This window comes from Centropristis striata, chromosome 24 (genome assembly GCF_030273125.1).
Source record: "Centropristis striata isolate RG_2023a ecotype Rhode Island chromosome 24, C.striata_1.0, whole genome shotgun sequence".
Lineage (NCBI taxonomy): Eukaryota > Metazoa > Chordata > Actinopteri > Perciformes > Serranidae > Centropristis > Centropristis striata.
This window is the reverse complement of record NC_081540.1, coordinates 18,050,293-18,067,183: the sequence shown is the minus strand read 5'-3', so window position 1 is coordinate 18,067,183 and position 16,891 is coordinate 18,050,293. Positions and strand designations below refer to the sequence as shown.

The window sequence follows — 16,891 nt, the reverse complement described above, 5'->3', positions numbered from 1 at the left end:
ATTGTCAAAATGGTCTACAGGGGCTGACATGCTGTTTTATTATCTATTTTACACTAACAGTGTGAGCTCTCAGGTCATGGATTGACAATGGGATAGTATATCGGCAGCAAAATAACAATTTATGTGCTCAAACTAAACTATCCGATCATACAGTGTACGCCAATCGTAAGCTAGTTTGACAATCGGCAATAAACAGAAGAAGAAAGTGAAGCAGCACTGCAATCTCCAGAATAACTGACACTAGGTTCTTACCCTGCCATGTCTCGTCTCATCACCCCCAAAAAACACAACGTCCCTCTTCCCACTTTTATGGAAATGTGATCGGTTCTGTGCGGTAAAGCGCCACGTCCTGTCAGACACTAGTGGCTCCGTTGGTCCGTTTCTAAACAAACAATATTATGTTAATCACATTGTCATGTTGTATATTACTAATGCAATGCAGTTTGGTTTTAGCTCAGTGATGCTGTTAGCAGATTGTTTGCCATTGAATTAGATTCTGTGTGTGCGTAAGCAGCAAGGTTTTAATAGTTTGGGATTTTTCATTAGTTTTAGTTTTAATTTCGTTGTGAATTTTTGTTTACAATTCAGTTAGTTTTAATTCGTTTTTAGAGTGAGTTTGCTGAGTTTTAGTTTAGTTTTTATTGTTTGAAAATGCTTAGTTTTAGTTTAGTTTTTATTAGTTTTTTTTTTTTTATAATAGGCTGTGTTGGGGGAGGATTCAAGGAGGTCATAATAAATTTTGCCTTTATTTCCTTTGGCTTAACCAACATCCAAAGTTTACAGAGTGTTGCGTCGGCGTTACGTTTGCTCAAGCGCACTTCGGATTACCATAATAACTGAAAAGTTTATTCTATCAGAAAAATGTCAATGTTTTCTGAAAGCTGAGAAGTTGCTCTTTACAGCCAATATGGTGTCATTATGGTAATTTCACTCGCGATTCTCCTGTGTGTCTTCAGACATAACAGAGATGCAGTGCGTAAAAGACACAAACGCACACAGTCCGCTTTCACATAGTGAGTGTATGTGAGCATATTAACCGGAAGCCCACAAACCAGGAATACACACACTCAGCTGTGGAGAAATAGAAACACTGGGTTATGTATGAAAAAAAAATGACAAAGACGAAAACGAAGGACATTTTCACTATAATTTTAGTTAGTTTTAGTTAGTTTTGTAACCACACAATACAGTTTCAGTTAGTTATCGTTTTTTAAAAAAGTCTTGTTTTTATTTTTTAATTCAGTTAACGAAAATGTTTTTTCAATTCTAGTTTTCGTTATTTAGTTAGTTTTCGTTAACTATAATAACCTTGGTAAGCAGCTACCAGACTTGGGCTTGGACATGTTAAAATTTTCCAACAACAAAGCGTTTTTCCTCCGTGTGCTGCGTTCAGGTGCAACTCAAATACCGGAGCTTTCACGGCTGTTCTTTGGAGGCAGACCATTAAATTACCAAATAAAAGGACAATATACTTGGGCGGGCAAGAGTATACCTAGGTGGCCCATCTAAGTAAAGCTTATATGTCGCCTCACATTGAAGACTGTTACACTGTTAAAAAAAAAAAAACTGGCAGCTGTGGTTGCTCGAACTTCTTTGTAAAAAATACAGTGACTATAATAATAATAATAATACAGTAAATATCAGTAAAAAAATAATAATTTAGACTGAATAATCCTGTTATTTGTGAAATTTTGGTTTTACTCCATTAATTTTACATAAATGGTTTTCTTTTTTATATTTTTACAGTTTAAGTTTTGTACTATTCCTTGATTTAAGGTAACTAAGTGTCTAATATGGTGATATACAATTTTTTAATTTTACGCCCTATTTCTGATGCAATTTGACAGTGTTTTACTGTAATTGCTACAAACATTTTTTACAGTGTATAATACAAATATAAATCAAAGAAAATGAATAGAAATAAAGTAGGGAACTATGGCATGTTGAGTTACATATAAGAGCAGAATGCGACACAACTAATCATGATACTTAGAGAGAGAGACTAAACTGAAAGTAAAGTTTCAGTTGGTGCCCTGGAGGCAGACAGTTTATTGGAACTCCTACATTTATAGTTAAGAATGATAATAACAGCCTGTCATCATGTCAACAGAGTGTGACTGATGCTGGGTTCCTCAACCTGATGTTTGAGCACTTAAAGAAACAAGAAATCCATGCCCATGTGCAAGTAAATGAACTCTTAATGCAAAACTTGTGATCATGCATCGGAAAACAGATGTGATGTGATCAGACCACCTTCATCTACACCATGGGTGTCAAATTCGCGGCCCGCTGGCCAATTGCGGCCCTCTTGACGATATTTTGTGGCCCCCACCTTGATATGAAAGTTTAATGTGAGTTTTATATGAATGGCACTTTACCGTATTGTGTGTGGAAGGTCCCTTTAATTACTTTTTTTGCAATTTTGTGTCTTTTTTTGGTAAATTTGTCTTTTTTTGTATAATTTTGTGTCTTTTTTGGTAATTCTGTGTCTTTTTTGGGTCATTTTGTTTCATTTTTAAGTAATTTAGTTTTTTTTTCTGCCATTTTTGTGTCATTTTGTGTCTTTTTAAAATAATTTTGTGTATTTTTTGGTAATTCTTTGTATTTTTTGGTCATTTTGTGTCTTTTTTTGTCATTTTGTGTCTTTAAAGTAATTTAGTGTTTTTTCAGTCATTTTGTGTCTTTTTTGGTCATTTTGTGTCTTTTTTTGGTCATTTTGTGTCTTTTTTGTCATTTTGTGTCTTTTTTTGTCATTTTGTGTCTTTAAAGTAATTTAGTGTTTTTTCAGTCATTTTGTGTCTCTTTTTGTCATTTTGTGTCTTTTTTTTGTCATTTTGTGTCTTTAAAGTAATTTAGTGTTTTTTCAGTTATTTTGTGTCGTTTTTTGTCATTTTGTGTCTTTTTTTGTCATTTTGTGTCTTTTTTTGGTCATTTTGTGTCTTTAAAGTAATTTAGTGTTTTTTCAGTCATTTTGTGTCTTTTTTTTGGTCATTTTGATACTGCCTCCAGCGGCCCCCAGGTAATTTGAGTTTGAGTCCCCTGATCTACAGTCTAGAACCAGGACCACCACAGGACCAGAGTCAGTCTGATGTCACCAGTAATTAGTGTGTCCCCTCGACTGCAGTAAAGCAATCACAGTGGCAGCGTTCACAGCCTCTGCAGGTCCTGCTGCACCAAAACCACTGCCGTCCTTTCTCTCATACACATCCTCCCCGTTCACTGAAAACTAAAAACACACTGTGCTCTCCTATTGTATAGCATAGTTAGCAGGTGCACCATGCTTCTCACAAAGCGATGTTGCTTTAAAATGACGTGTTTTATCCATGATGGAAATGAAAGAAGCTGTTTTAATACAAAAGCAACACAAAAAGTTCTTCGATGGACCTTGAGTAAACTGTGTTTTATTATAATGCTGAGTAAGCTTCGGCAAAAGACGAGATTATTCTTCGACGCGATATTGATTGGCCACAATAATTATCGCCCAGAGTCCACAAAGGTACAAAGCAATAATATTTAATTATGCAACACCTGTTATGAATTTTTCACTATATTCAGTCTTTCTTTCTCTTTTTCTCTTCCCACCATTGTTGTAGTACACTGTAAAACTTAATGTATATTTACAGCAATAAACTGGCAGCAGCTTCGCCTGCAAAGTACTGTATTTTCTTATTGTATTTTAGAAATACAGTGTTTTACTAGAAATAAGTTTGCAGTATATTACTGTAATTTATAACACAATACTGTTCACAGTTTTTTCAGTAAAGGACTGAATATACTCAAGGAGTATAAACATGTTATTGTTTTGTTTTGTGAAAAATTAGGATTTAGACCCAAATCTTTTAATAATTCTGTATTCATTTTATTTTTGATTGGTCTGCTCATTATTTCCAAATAATTAATTAACTTTTGGCTCAATAAAATCTCAGAAAATAGTGAAAAAGGCCTTTCACAATTTCTCAAGCCCAATGTCAAATAGCTTCTTTTTTATCTGACCAACAGTCTTAACCCTGAACATTTTAAAAAATGTCGCACAGAAATATTCAATTGATTCTTTTGGAGAAAAAAAACTACAGCTTTTTGTGCTTTTAATCAGATGCTTTTATTTTCTTTTATTCATTAATAGTTTTAGCTTTAATAGTTAACCCTACGGATCATATGATCATGTTGGAAATTTGAAAATGTGATGAGCAGTCACAGTTTCATTTTACTGTTGTTTTACCATATTTTATTTTCTGTCTTTGACTATCTGTCTAAATGCGTGCATATTTTTTACAGTTACAACACAATACTGTTCAGTTTTGTCAGTAAATTACTGAAAATGTACAGTACACCAAAAGTTTCCAGTGTAAATTGACAGTAAATTCTTAATGGCTATAATAACATTGATGCTAGTCACGGTGTTCCACAAGATACTGTGCTTGGACCACTGTTATTCACACGATACATGCTTCCTTTAATAATAAAATTGTTATAATAATAATAATAATAATAATAACAGCTTTCTCTTACAGTAAATAATGGCATTATCTTAAAGTGTAGTCACCACCATATTTTTTTTCTCCCATATTGCATTGCAATGTACAGAATGACACTGCATGACATCAGCACCGTGGAATTCTGTTTAGATTTCAGTGACAATTTACATCTAAGGTGCAACTACTGTACATCTAAGTGTGGTTGCAGCCATAACTACATTGTATATTTATGTATGCATTTTTCATGCATCACTTCTATTATCTGTCTTCTCTTTTGTGCTTGACATCAGTGAATATTTGTATGCATGCATTAATGATAAATGACAGCTTTGAACATCAGCGTAGTACAACACAGCACCCAAACATAATCAATACATGCAGAACGTTAGATAAGCGGTTATTTGTCATGGTCTATTTCCCCTGTGTGCTGTGGATTCCTGTCACGGTGGATAATCCTCCTCCCCCCTGTCCCCCCCCCACCCCTTCCCCCCCGCTTCAGGCACTGGGACTTTTGGCCGAGTCTTCCTGGTCAAGGACAAGAAGAGCAGGGCCTTCCACGCCCTGAAGCAGATGAAGATCCCAGACGTGATCCGACTGAAGCAGGAGCAGCACGTCCACAATGAGAAGGAGGTGCTGGCAGAGGTCAACCACCCCTTCCTCATCCGACTGTGAGTCCGCTCCCCAGTCTCAACCGCAAACACACATTTCTTACGAAGGAGGTCAAAGTTCGCTCTCCGCCGGCACAGTCTGCCTCAATGATTCAAATTAGAAATAAAGGTCCGTGCTTTGAAAGAAAACCGAGAATAATCTGGTAATTCAAACAGCACTTTGAGTGTAATGAAGTGTTCACGAGTCTGATATTAGAAGCAACCTCTGATGCCATCAGTTGTAGATCATATGGACGGCACACAAATTATTACTGGGGCCGCTGCTCTGGAGGGAAAAGCAAGAAAAAACTGATCTCACATTTTGTGCTGCACATACATAACTCAGTGAGGACTCAGCGTATGCTCATATTGTGATATTCATGTTGCAATATTTCACAAAACTTTAAATTCACAATGACTTTACTGTCATCAGATGCATTAATTGCACCTAACTGATCATATAAGATACTATTGTACCATGGTGCACAGCTTGATAGTGCAGAAAAATGTAAAATTAATCAATTTAATATTTATTTTTTACTAATAATGCATAAATTAAATCCATAAACAATTAGACAATTCGGTAAATCTGACTATATGCACCTCTATGCAGTTAATAATTTCTTATACATAGTGAATATAAGCTTAAATATCCATTGTCTCATTTTTTTTTTTTTTTTTTACTAAATAAATTAGCAGTATTCTTGTAATCTTACAACACAATTTAGTTCACAATTTTGTCAGTAAATGACTGAAAATTTCCAGTACTCTGTAAAACTTTTCAGCATAAATTTACAGTATATTCCTGTTAATGTCATTCTCCAAAAGTGCTGTAATCAAATATTTTTTTTCCCAGATTACATTGAATTATATGGCATGACACTGTATGTTAATGTAAATTGTGGTGTCCCACAAGTTTCTGTAATTGGACCACTTTTATTCACATTGCACATGCTCCCTTTAGGAATAATAATAATTAAAAACCAAGTGCTGTAATCACATATTTTTCTCCTAGATTACATTGAATTATATGGCATGACACTGTATGTTAATGTAAATTGTGGTGTCCCACAAGTTTCTGTAATTGGACCACTTTTATTCACATTACACATGCTCCCTTTAGGAATAATAATAATTAAAAACAAAGTGCTGTAATCACATATTTTTCTCCAAGATTGCACTGCTATATATGGTATGACATCAATACAGTAGAATGTGTATACTATTCAGATTTCACTGCAAATTTACATCTAAGGTTTACAGTGTACTCTCTTGTTATTTCTTTTAAGGGAATATTTAATTGGAACATTATTAAGCCAGGACACAGTTAGCCTAGCATAAGTGGAAGCTAGAGTTGCCTGCCTCGGCCCAAAATAAATTTGTAAATGCGTTGTATCTCCTTCGTTAAACCAAAATAACAGGCATGTAGAAATAGCTATTTGTTGTTTTGGGAAGGGTCTCTGTAGGGGCACGATGGTATCAAACCTGGCAACCTCACTGTGACAATAAGCTAAATCCCTAGCTGAGCCTAACACACAAACTCTCCCCTCAATCTTGGAAAGAAGTATAGTGCTTTAAAACATCTGTGTTTTTTAACTAATCAAATATTCACCTTTATGTCTGCTCTCTTTGAAGATATTATGCATTAATAAATTAAATTCCAGAACTATTCTGATTTCCATTATACAATAGATCTATCCACTGATATAGTCCTAATGTGATTAAAAGACTTAAGGAGCAGACTATGAATTATAATTTCCAATATTCTCTCTTATTGATGCTTATCCTGTAGTTTCAGTCTCAAACTCTATTAATATAATTACATTCCTTCTTTGTACTTAACATAGTCGTTAAATAAATAGCCTGCCAGATAAAATTCTAGTGTTTTTATGAAGCTAAATATATTGGGGTCCTTACAGCTGTTCAGTTTACTTCAGCACAGTTCAACACAATATGATATGATTTTCGGTTATACTCCCATTTATTAAAGTCATACACAGTATAATGAGAGGCTTTTGGGGTTAGGCTCCATTGGAGTCTGAAATTTAATATAAAATTAAACCATTCTATGAAATGGAACAAATAAAAAGACTCACTGTGCTGCTTTGAAATACTTGAATTGCTGCTGTTTGGAGTTTATTTTCACTCTTATGTTGCTTCTCTGACTTGGATCTAGACGACAGCCGCCTCACGGCTTTCTGATACGATTACAGCTGTGATCAAAGCGACAGGTAACTCCATGTTATTCGTAGGTAGCTGTTAGTTGTGCTGGTGGTCTTGCTGTCAGTTTCTAGATACTGCGTGTTGCTTCCCAGCTGTTTCTTCACTTGTCATTTTATCATCTTTACTTCCTGGTTCTGAAAGCCTGTGATGTGTGATTGACTGACAGCTCATTCATCAACGTGATAGAGTTTAGAGAGTGACTCTGCCGGCTGGTGATTTGTTGAACAATGTGAGGACTGTTACAGTAGAAACATGTGCAGTGTTGATGTGTTAAAATACACTGTAAAACCGTTCAGTGTAGAAAGTACTGTATTTTAAAGAGTTTCTTCCTGTATTTTAGAAATACAGTGTATTACTATGAATAAATATTCATATTTTACTGTATGCTTGTAAATTTGCAACACAATACTGTTTACAGTTTTCATTAATAAATTAATTCATTATCCTTAACCGATTATCCGATCCCAGTTGACATTGGGCGAGAGACGGGGTACACCCTGGACAGGTCCCCAGACAATCACGCTCTCATTCACTCCTACGGGCAATTTAGAGTCACCAATTAAACCTAAGTGCATTGTTTTGGACTGCGGGAGGAAGCCGGAGTACCGGGTGAGAATCTGTTTACAGTTTTGTCAGTATATTATTGAGTATTTACAGTTAACTGTAAAACTTTTCAGGATAAATTTACAGAAAATTCCTGTAAATAACGGCATTTTCTTGAAGTGCAATCACTTTTTTTTCTCCCAGATTGCATTGAAAAATCCAGTATGACACTGCACTGTCATTTTAGTCATGATGTTCCACAAGGTTCTGTGCTTAGACCACAATGAATTTCGGTTACAAACAAACTGAGTTTGAACTTTCTGACAGCCCTTGAACGGGTCATTGGTTTCACAACGGTTTCTGGTAAAAAAAATATTTAAAAAAAAGTAACCAAAACAAAGCTAAACATTTAAATTACTGAAATCTAAATAAATATAAGGTACTTATCTTCATCTGGTCTTTATACAAGCCTATACCTGAAAATCCTGTGATTCATTAAATAATTAAAATAAGAAATTAATTACTTGTCTAAAGTTAGAATAATGTCTTATAATAATGAATTTATTTCGTCACCTGATGAAACTTTCTAAAACTAAATTTATATCCCAAAATAGTAATTAAGTATCATTGTTTTCACAAGCCTACCTTTTAATCTTGTTTCCTTTGACCGACCTAGAAATAAAACTGTAAAAACAAACATTGTCAGAGTTTGAGCTCAAATGCTAACAAAAATGAAACTTAAAATTGTGATATTTCTGTCAAAATCGCTTTATGTCTCATTTAAACATTGCCAAAAATAAATAGTTTGGAATAACAAGATCCTGTTTAAAACCATAAAATCCTGAAAATCATACAGAACTGCAGCCTGTTTACACAGAGCAGAGAGGAGAGGACAGGAGAGGATGTGCATAGATGTTGTAAAAATGGAAGTAGTTAAATATGTTTACCATGTGGGGACCCAATTTTTTTTGCCCAATATTCATGACATTTGGAAAAGTGTTTTGTATATATATAGATTCCATTTTATTCCAATTTTTATCAGCCAGCCTATTTACATAAAGGTTAGGATCCAAGTGAACGAAGCAGCGTCAAAAACAACTGATCTAATGATCTGAGCTCAGTATATAATGGCACATGGTTGTATATAGTAGTGGTGTATATTTTGAACTAAAACCTGATTACAGATGGAGGTTATATGGCTTCAGAAAAGAGAACAAGCAAAAAGAGGTGTGGAGATAAAATAGCAGTGTAGGAGAGAGTCAGTAATCGTCTCTGTGGCCAGCAGCCAGCACTTATGGAAAACTCTGGAGCCTCCTCCATCTTCATCAGTGACACTGCTCTCTTGTTTTATTCCTCTGAAGTGCCCTTCCAGCTGAAATAGTTGTAGCACACTGCTGCAAACAGAGTCCGAGACTGATACAGCCTCTTATTTTATCTGATTTCCTCAACTCGTCGGAGAGTACTTTAACAATTTTACTGTACAGTGGACACAGAGGACAACTGTGGACTGACAAAGTAGCAACTTAGTGTTCTGTTTTTATTAGGGCCGGGCTTTAACGCGTTAATTAGGATTAATTAATTACACAAAAATTAACACATTAAAAAAATTGACGCATTTTAATCGCACTTATTTTTGCACCGCAGAACTTTTCTCACTGGATGAGTTTCAGGCGGACCGATTATACTGGAGCACCAACTAGCGTTCATGAGTTCAGACAACAACAAACCACAGTGAACATGAAGGAAGAAGCTGATGAGACCTTTGGTTGGCCCCGTGGATGATGGGACATTTTGTTTCAAAAAACCAACGGATGGAAGCGTCGATAAGAGCATAGTTGTGTTGCTATGCAACAAGGAATTCACATATCACCGCAGCACATCGAGCCTAAAGTATCATCTCAATGCAAAACATACAGCAGCTAGCGTCTAAATATGCTATTGAAGGGATGAGATGGGAATTTTTATGTATATGTAACTATGTATTATGTTGTTGGTGCAACTGGCACTTTATGTTGAACTCTTTATTGTTTTGGCCAAGGTTATTGAGAGAGTTGGACTGACATTAATTAGATTTTTTTAAACCAGCTGTTGGTAAATCAACAAAGTCTGTTATGGCCTCTGAAGCAATCATGAGATGTTTTCTAATAGTCAGGGTTTCCAATGTTCTGAATCTACTTGAAAGTATTGTGTTTTACTTAAAAAAACCAAAGTATTATAGTTTACGGAAGGTCTACCTACCTATAGGCTACCTGAATTTCTGAAATGTACTATATTTCTAAATATGCTATTGCTACACTTAATGGCAAAAATTGCACTGGTCTGTTGGACTTGAACAAAAATAAACAATATTTTTTGTTGTTTAAGCTTATGTATTCAGTCATTATTCAATGGTATACTAAAAATCCATGTGAAAAAAATGACTTCTCACTGTTCTCAGGTCAAATATTTATATGCGATTAAAATGCGATTAATTTTGATTAATGAATTACAAAGCCTCTAATTAATTAGATACATTTTTTTAATTGAGTCCCGGCCCTAGTCTTTATTAATTATTGATTTAACCGTCTTTTGACGTGTGTCCTTTTTTTGTTTCTTCTCAGGTTCTGGACCCATCACGACGAGCGCTTCCTCTACATGCTGATGGACTACGTGCCGGGCGGCGAGCTGTTCAGCTACCTACGCAGCCGCGGGCGCTTCAGCAACGCCACCGGCCTCTTCTATACCTCTGAGATCGTATGCGCCATCGAGTACCTTCACTCCAAAGAAATTGTGTACCGCGACTTGAAGCCTGAGAACATCCTGCTGGACAGTGAAGGACACATCCGCCTGACCGACTTCGGCTTCGCTAAGAAGCTCTCTGACAGGTGACAGGAATTTTTAACTGACAGTGAATGAATTATAAGCAAACTAATAGACAAAGGGTCATAAAGTAATTAATAAATTAAATTAATAAATATAACTGTAGAGTTTAAGAAGTTTAAAAGACCTTATTGATTGTTAGTCTGAGCTCAGAGTCTTAGGCTATTTTCATTCTGTCTGTATATACCACAAAAAATGTTTATATGCCATTTGGTGCCATTTATTTCAGCACAAACTCACCTATATGACCTGATAAAAAAAATTTCACTTTGAATTACTGGATCAACATTTTGCACCCCAAACACACCATTAACCTACCATTAAATCATCTTTTGCTTTTGAAAAACACATGATAATGTTAGTCATGGTGTTCAACAAGGTTCTGTGCTTGGACCAATTTTATTCACACTATACATGCTTCCTTTAGGAAATATGAAAAAAAAAATGGCATTCTCTAAAACTAAAAATATTTTTTCTCACAGATTGCATTGGAATATATGGCATGACACTGTATGACGTCAATACACTAGAATACTGTTCAGATTTCACTGTAAATTTACAACTACAAATTAACTGAGTTTGAACTTTCCGACAGCCCTTAAACGGGTCATCGGTTACAAAAGTTTCCGGTAGAAATAGTAGCCAAAACAAAGCTAAAAATGTAAAATATTACATGTTTGATATGGCTTTTGTCTACTTTTGCAATACATCAGGACATCATTTATTCCGACAGTGCTCAAGTATAGACACATACTGAGTTGCTCTACATGCTTTTTTTTGCTTGTTGTCTGGCATAAGAGATTGAAGAAATTTTTAATCTCCTTTATTTCAATGCACAGCCTTGTACTGCTTCTGATTTCTGTTAAAGTGACAGCATTGTGTTGGAACTCATAACCAGACGGACCTCATGACATTAAGTCACAAACACTGGAACATTTTTTCAGACATGACGCCGACACGGTAGTGTTATGTAATAAGCGGATTTCATCACACCAGTCAAAAATCAACAGAAACTTTGCTGTTGTTTTGGTGAGGTACATTCCCTTCTGTGTGATGTCAGCCTGTAGTGTGTGTGGCAGCTGTTGAGTGACAGTTGGGGATACTCTGCTCTCAGCTCCTGGTGTTTGATGCTTGATTGATTGTCAGTAGAAAGTGAAGACAAAGCAGCTGTCACCGCTCACTGTACGCCTGAGCTCATACTGTACAGCCGTCACAGCTACACTTAGACTCAGCAGCACAGGGTGGATTTGAAATTCCTGATGAAACTTGGGAGAAACACGTCGGAGACTTAATGTAGTCTGGAGGTCATGCATTGGTCTGGAACTGCTCGTATCAGTTTACATTCAGGAGACTGCGCCTATCTTCCTTCTATAAGGTCCTGTTCTTTCTTTTGCAGGAAAATTAGTAGCTAAGTTACAAAAGAATAGAAACACTCTAGAAACACAACTCTGTGGCTTCCTCCCACAGTCCAAAGACATGCAACTAACATTTAATTGGTGACTCTAAGGTTGCTTTCACAACCCAAAGTTTAGTCCATTTCATTCGAACTCTGGTGTGGTTGAATCCATGTTACGGTTAGATTGATCAATTGTGAACCACTCGAATCGTACTGGTTTGCGGACCAAAACAACCAGTCCGAGACAACTTGCGAGATTGGGTCTCAGCCAGTTTCCAAATGAACCGTGCTGTGGTTCGATTGTGCTTTGAACGTAATCTGTCCCAATCACAGGAAATTAACCAAAAAGCAGAAGATTGTGGGCTTTTGTGAGACGTACACAGAATGACAGATGCAACATGACTTGGAGAGAACTGACTTGGACTTTTCATTGCAGAATAATCAACGCTCATTTTGAGCATTTCTCTCCAAATTTGTTTGGTAGGAACACCAGAGCAGGATGACACCCATTATAACCAAAGGTACTCGGGTGCGGTATATTGCAATGCAATCTGTGAGAAAAAATATTTTTAGTTTTAGAGAATGCCAATATTTTTTATTCACATTTCCTTAAAGTAAGCATGTATAGTGTGAATAAAATTGGTCCAAGCACAGAACCTTGTTGAACACCATGACTAACATTATCATGTGATGTTCAAAAGCAGAAGCCCATCATTTTCAAAATTTGATTTAGTGGTAGGTTTTGTGTGTTTGGGGTTCAAATGTTGAAAAAAGTGAAAAAAATAATTATCAAGTCATATAGGCAACGTTTGACCCCATGTTGCTTTGTTTATTTCCGTGTTTACATTTTCCACCCCCAACTTTGCAACCAATAACAAATAATACTACAAGTATTTTTCCAGCGCTCCTGCTTCGTACACGCCCCCTGCAAACCAAAATCAATTTCACTCCAATTTGGATTAACAAAACGGACTTGGGTTGTAAAAAGCGCCCAAAATTGCCCATAGAATTGAATGTGAGCATAAATGGCTGTCTGTCTCTATGTGTTAGCCCTGTGATGGTTAGGCAACCTGTCCGGTGTGGTAACACCTAAAAAACCTAGCATTAAATCAGATTTTGAAAATGATGGGCTTTTACTTAGTCATGGTGTTCAACAAGGTTCTGTGCTTGGACCAATTTTATTCACACTATACATGCTTCCTTTAGGAAATATGAATAAAAAATAATGCCATTCTCTAAAACTAAAAATATATTTTCTCCCAGATTGCATTGCAATATATGGCATGACACTGTATGACATCAATAGAATTGACTGTGAGCTTAAATGGTTGTCTGTCTCTGTGTTAGCCCTGTGATGGTCAGGCAACTTGTCCGGTATGTACCCCATCTCTCGTCAAATGCCAGCTGGGATTGGCTCCAGGCACCCCAAGACCGGATAAGCTACACGATTGTGTAGCAGAGATGGAATGAGTCTGTGTTCACCCCAATCTTAAAAATATTTTTGTTGCGTTTTTGGATCCTATCATTGTCTCACAATGACAAGACAACAATCACATGGAAGAAAGTTGAAGAGTTGTTGAAGAAAAGGATCCTGTGACAGAAGCCATTGTGGCCACTTGCTGTTATCTTGTATGAATCCGGACATGTCAAAACTGGCCTTTTCACACAGGTAGCATACAACAGGAGACTGTGTGAGATATGTTTTCACATACTGGATATATTTATAGATATGGTTTAGGCGTTGAGAAATACATTGAGGAAACCTTTAAAATTAAATTATCTGACTCCAACACAAAATCCTCACCTATTTCTATGCGCTGATCGTTTGATGGGGAATTATGAGCTGGACAGGCCGAGTTTGTAGTTTAACTTCATTTTATTACAATACGTCAAGAAATGTGCAGTTTGCAGAGTCTCTGGGTTCAATCTACACGTCCCTGACATGACATAGGCTAGTCAGTTCATGAGGTCTGGACCAAGCTACTTTCCCTTGAACCCTTTTTTATATCCAAACAGAGGTTTAATAAAAAATGTAGGTTGAACTCTCGATAAGTCGCCTCCTCGATCCGCTGATTTGTCAGTTTATTGCATACGTGGACACGTCATGTCACCAAGCAGAGAAGACAGTTATCTTTCTGCTCAGCACACCGTGTCCATGACCTGACCTGGAACAAACTTTCAAGACAGAAACTCTTTCCTTGATATGACTTGCAGAGATATTATTGGAGACACAGATTTTGCAACAAAACAATAAAATATAAAACATAAAATATATCTTTTTGTGATTATAGAATCTTATAGATAGTGATGTTCGTCACACAGAGACAGACAACAGAGGCAGAATAAGAGACAGAATAACAGATTGTTTTAACAGGAGAGAGGTAGAACCTTGTTAAAGTGTGCAGGAGGCAGGACATGATGCAGAAAGTACTGATTCGCGGTCACATGGTCACTGAATTTGTGATTTTGGCTCATGCTCACGCCCACTGTCAATCCTCAAACATAACCTGCACTATTCACAAACGGGCTCAATCTGACTTTACATGGACTGATTTAGACATTTGAGTTCTCACATTCAGCTTTATTCGGTAAGACTTGTTCAGGGTTACGAGTGCATGTTTTGGAGGGGCTTTGGGCTTTGGACTTTAGACGTCATCGCAACACTTGACTCTCAAGCCCTTGCTGTTTTCTTAAAGGGGTACAACCCACTTTTTTTTTGTTTTGTATTTGTTTGGCCGATTACCCTTTGACATGATTATTAACTTTGTGAATGGTTAATGTAGACGTTGGGCACTGTTGCCTCATAGCAAAAGGGTCATGGGTCAAAATCTGGTTTCAAGCTCTTCTCTGTGGAGTTTGCAGGTTCTGGTTGTCTTAGCATTCTCTCCAGGTTCTCCTGCTTCCTCCCACAGTCCAAAGACATGCAGTTTAGGATTAATTGGTGAATCTAAATTGCCCATAGGAGTGAAAGAGAGCGGGACTGGTTGTCTGTCTCTATAATTTATTGTGGTCTAGGCACAGAACCTTGTGGAACACCATGACTAAAATTACCGTGCAGTGTCATACTGGATTTTTCAATGCAATCTGGGAGAAAAAAAAGAACAGAGATCGTACTTTAATAAAATGCCATTATTTACATGGATTTACTGTAAATGTATCCTGAAAAGTTTTACAGTGAACTGTAAATATTCAATAGGTTCTCACCAGGTACTGCGGCTTCCTCCCACAGTCAAAAAACATGCACTTAGGTTTAATTGGTGACTCTAAATTGCCCATAGGAGTGAATGAGAGCGGGACTGGTTGTCTGTCTCTATAATTTATTGTGGTCTAGGCACAGAACCTTGTGGCACACCATGACTAAAATTACCGTGCGGTGTCATACTGGATTTTTCAATGCAATCTGGGAGGAAAAAAAAGAGATTGCACTTGAAAATGCCATTATTTACAGGAATTTACTGTAAATGTATCCTGAAAAGTTTTACAGTGAACTGTACATGTTCAATAATATACTGACAAAACTGAAAACAGGTTCTGACCGGGTACTCCTGCTTCCTACCACAGTCCAAAAACATGCACTTAGGTTTAATTGGTGACTCTAAATTGCCCGTAGGTGTGAATGAGAGCGTGATTGTCTGTCTTTATGTCAGCCCTGTGATAGTCTGGTGACCTGTCCAGGGCGTACCCCGCCTTGCCCAATGTCAGCTGGGATCTGCTCCAGCCTCCTGCGAATAATGACGTTTAACTGATGTAAGGAACCACAGTATTTGACAATAAAGAAGTGAGGATGAGCCCTTTTGCTCATGCCCCGTCTTTTCATCGTCCTTGAAAAAAGCTCATATTTTCTTGCGGGAATTTGAGGGAATCCTCCGAACTCTGCGAAACCCAAGGCAGTGCCACTGAAGGACAAACTTCCCCCGACTGATGTCATTTAGTCAGAATTAGATATACAGTGAGCGAGGCCTCCCGGCGACCTCGGCAGAATTGAAAAGATGCTCCGTGGAGGAGAAGAGACGGCTTTATATCTGCACTGCAGCTTCACTACCGCAGTGTTTCTCCCAAGCGTTTCACCCATCGCTGTGTTGACCCCCGCTGACATGTAAACATAATGGAGTAAGATTACATTTTCCCCCAGACTGGGAGAGCAAAACAGATGGGGAGTAGATACCTCTCTGATGTGCAAGTGACCCACTTATATAAATGGAGGGCAGCAGAATTGCCTTGGATAGGAAGACAACTGCCTCATTGCCTCTAGCTCTCTTGTACTCTCCATGTTCAGGACGTGATGGAGCGCCGTCACAGCCGAGTCCTCGCCGAGTCCTCGCCGTGCTGCCACAGTGTCCCCTGCTGGCAGACAGCCGGCTGTAAAACAAGCCGGACGACACACAAAAAAAAGCCCCGACGGCGCGTCTTCTTCCCTCTGTACCCCGCGCTTTTATTCCCCCGACATCAGCAGCCTCCTCACCCTCCGCCGGGACCAACATCATTTCCATACAAATTACCGTCGCCGTGGCAACCGGCCGAAAGAGGTCACTACCCAGGTGATATCGGTGACAGACGATGAAAGGCTGGCGCCAGGCCAAGTGCTCTTCATCAGAGGACAAGTGGCTTTCACAGAGAACACTGTGCGCGTTTGTTACCCAGTGTCAATCAGCTGCTCTGTCAGCCAGAGACAAATAATCTGCTTTAGACTTCCTGTTATTGTTCACACTCACCAGGCTTCCTTCACTCATTGTCTGATGCTTATTATA

At 37.5% G+C, this 16,891-nt stretch overlaps 1 protein-coding gene across 1 annotated transcript in view; it reads left to right on the top strand.

Moving 5' to 3' along the window:
• The window catches only part of prkx (protein kinase X-linked), a 56,684-nt gene that overhangs the window by 15,927 nt on the left and 23,866 nt on the right, over positions 1 to 16,891 (top strand). Inside the window, exons 2-3 of the mRNA XM_059327839.1 lie at positions 4,975 to 5,143; positions 10,489 to 10,752. Of these exons, the coding sequence (XP_059183822.1) occupies positions 4,975 to 5,143; positions 10,489 to 10,752 (433 nt within the window). The remainder of the gene's footprint in view (positions 1 to 4,974; positions 5,144 to 10,488; positions 10,753 to 16,891) is intronic.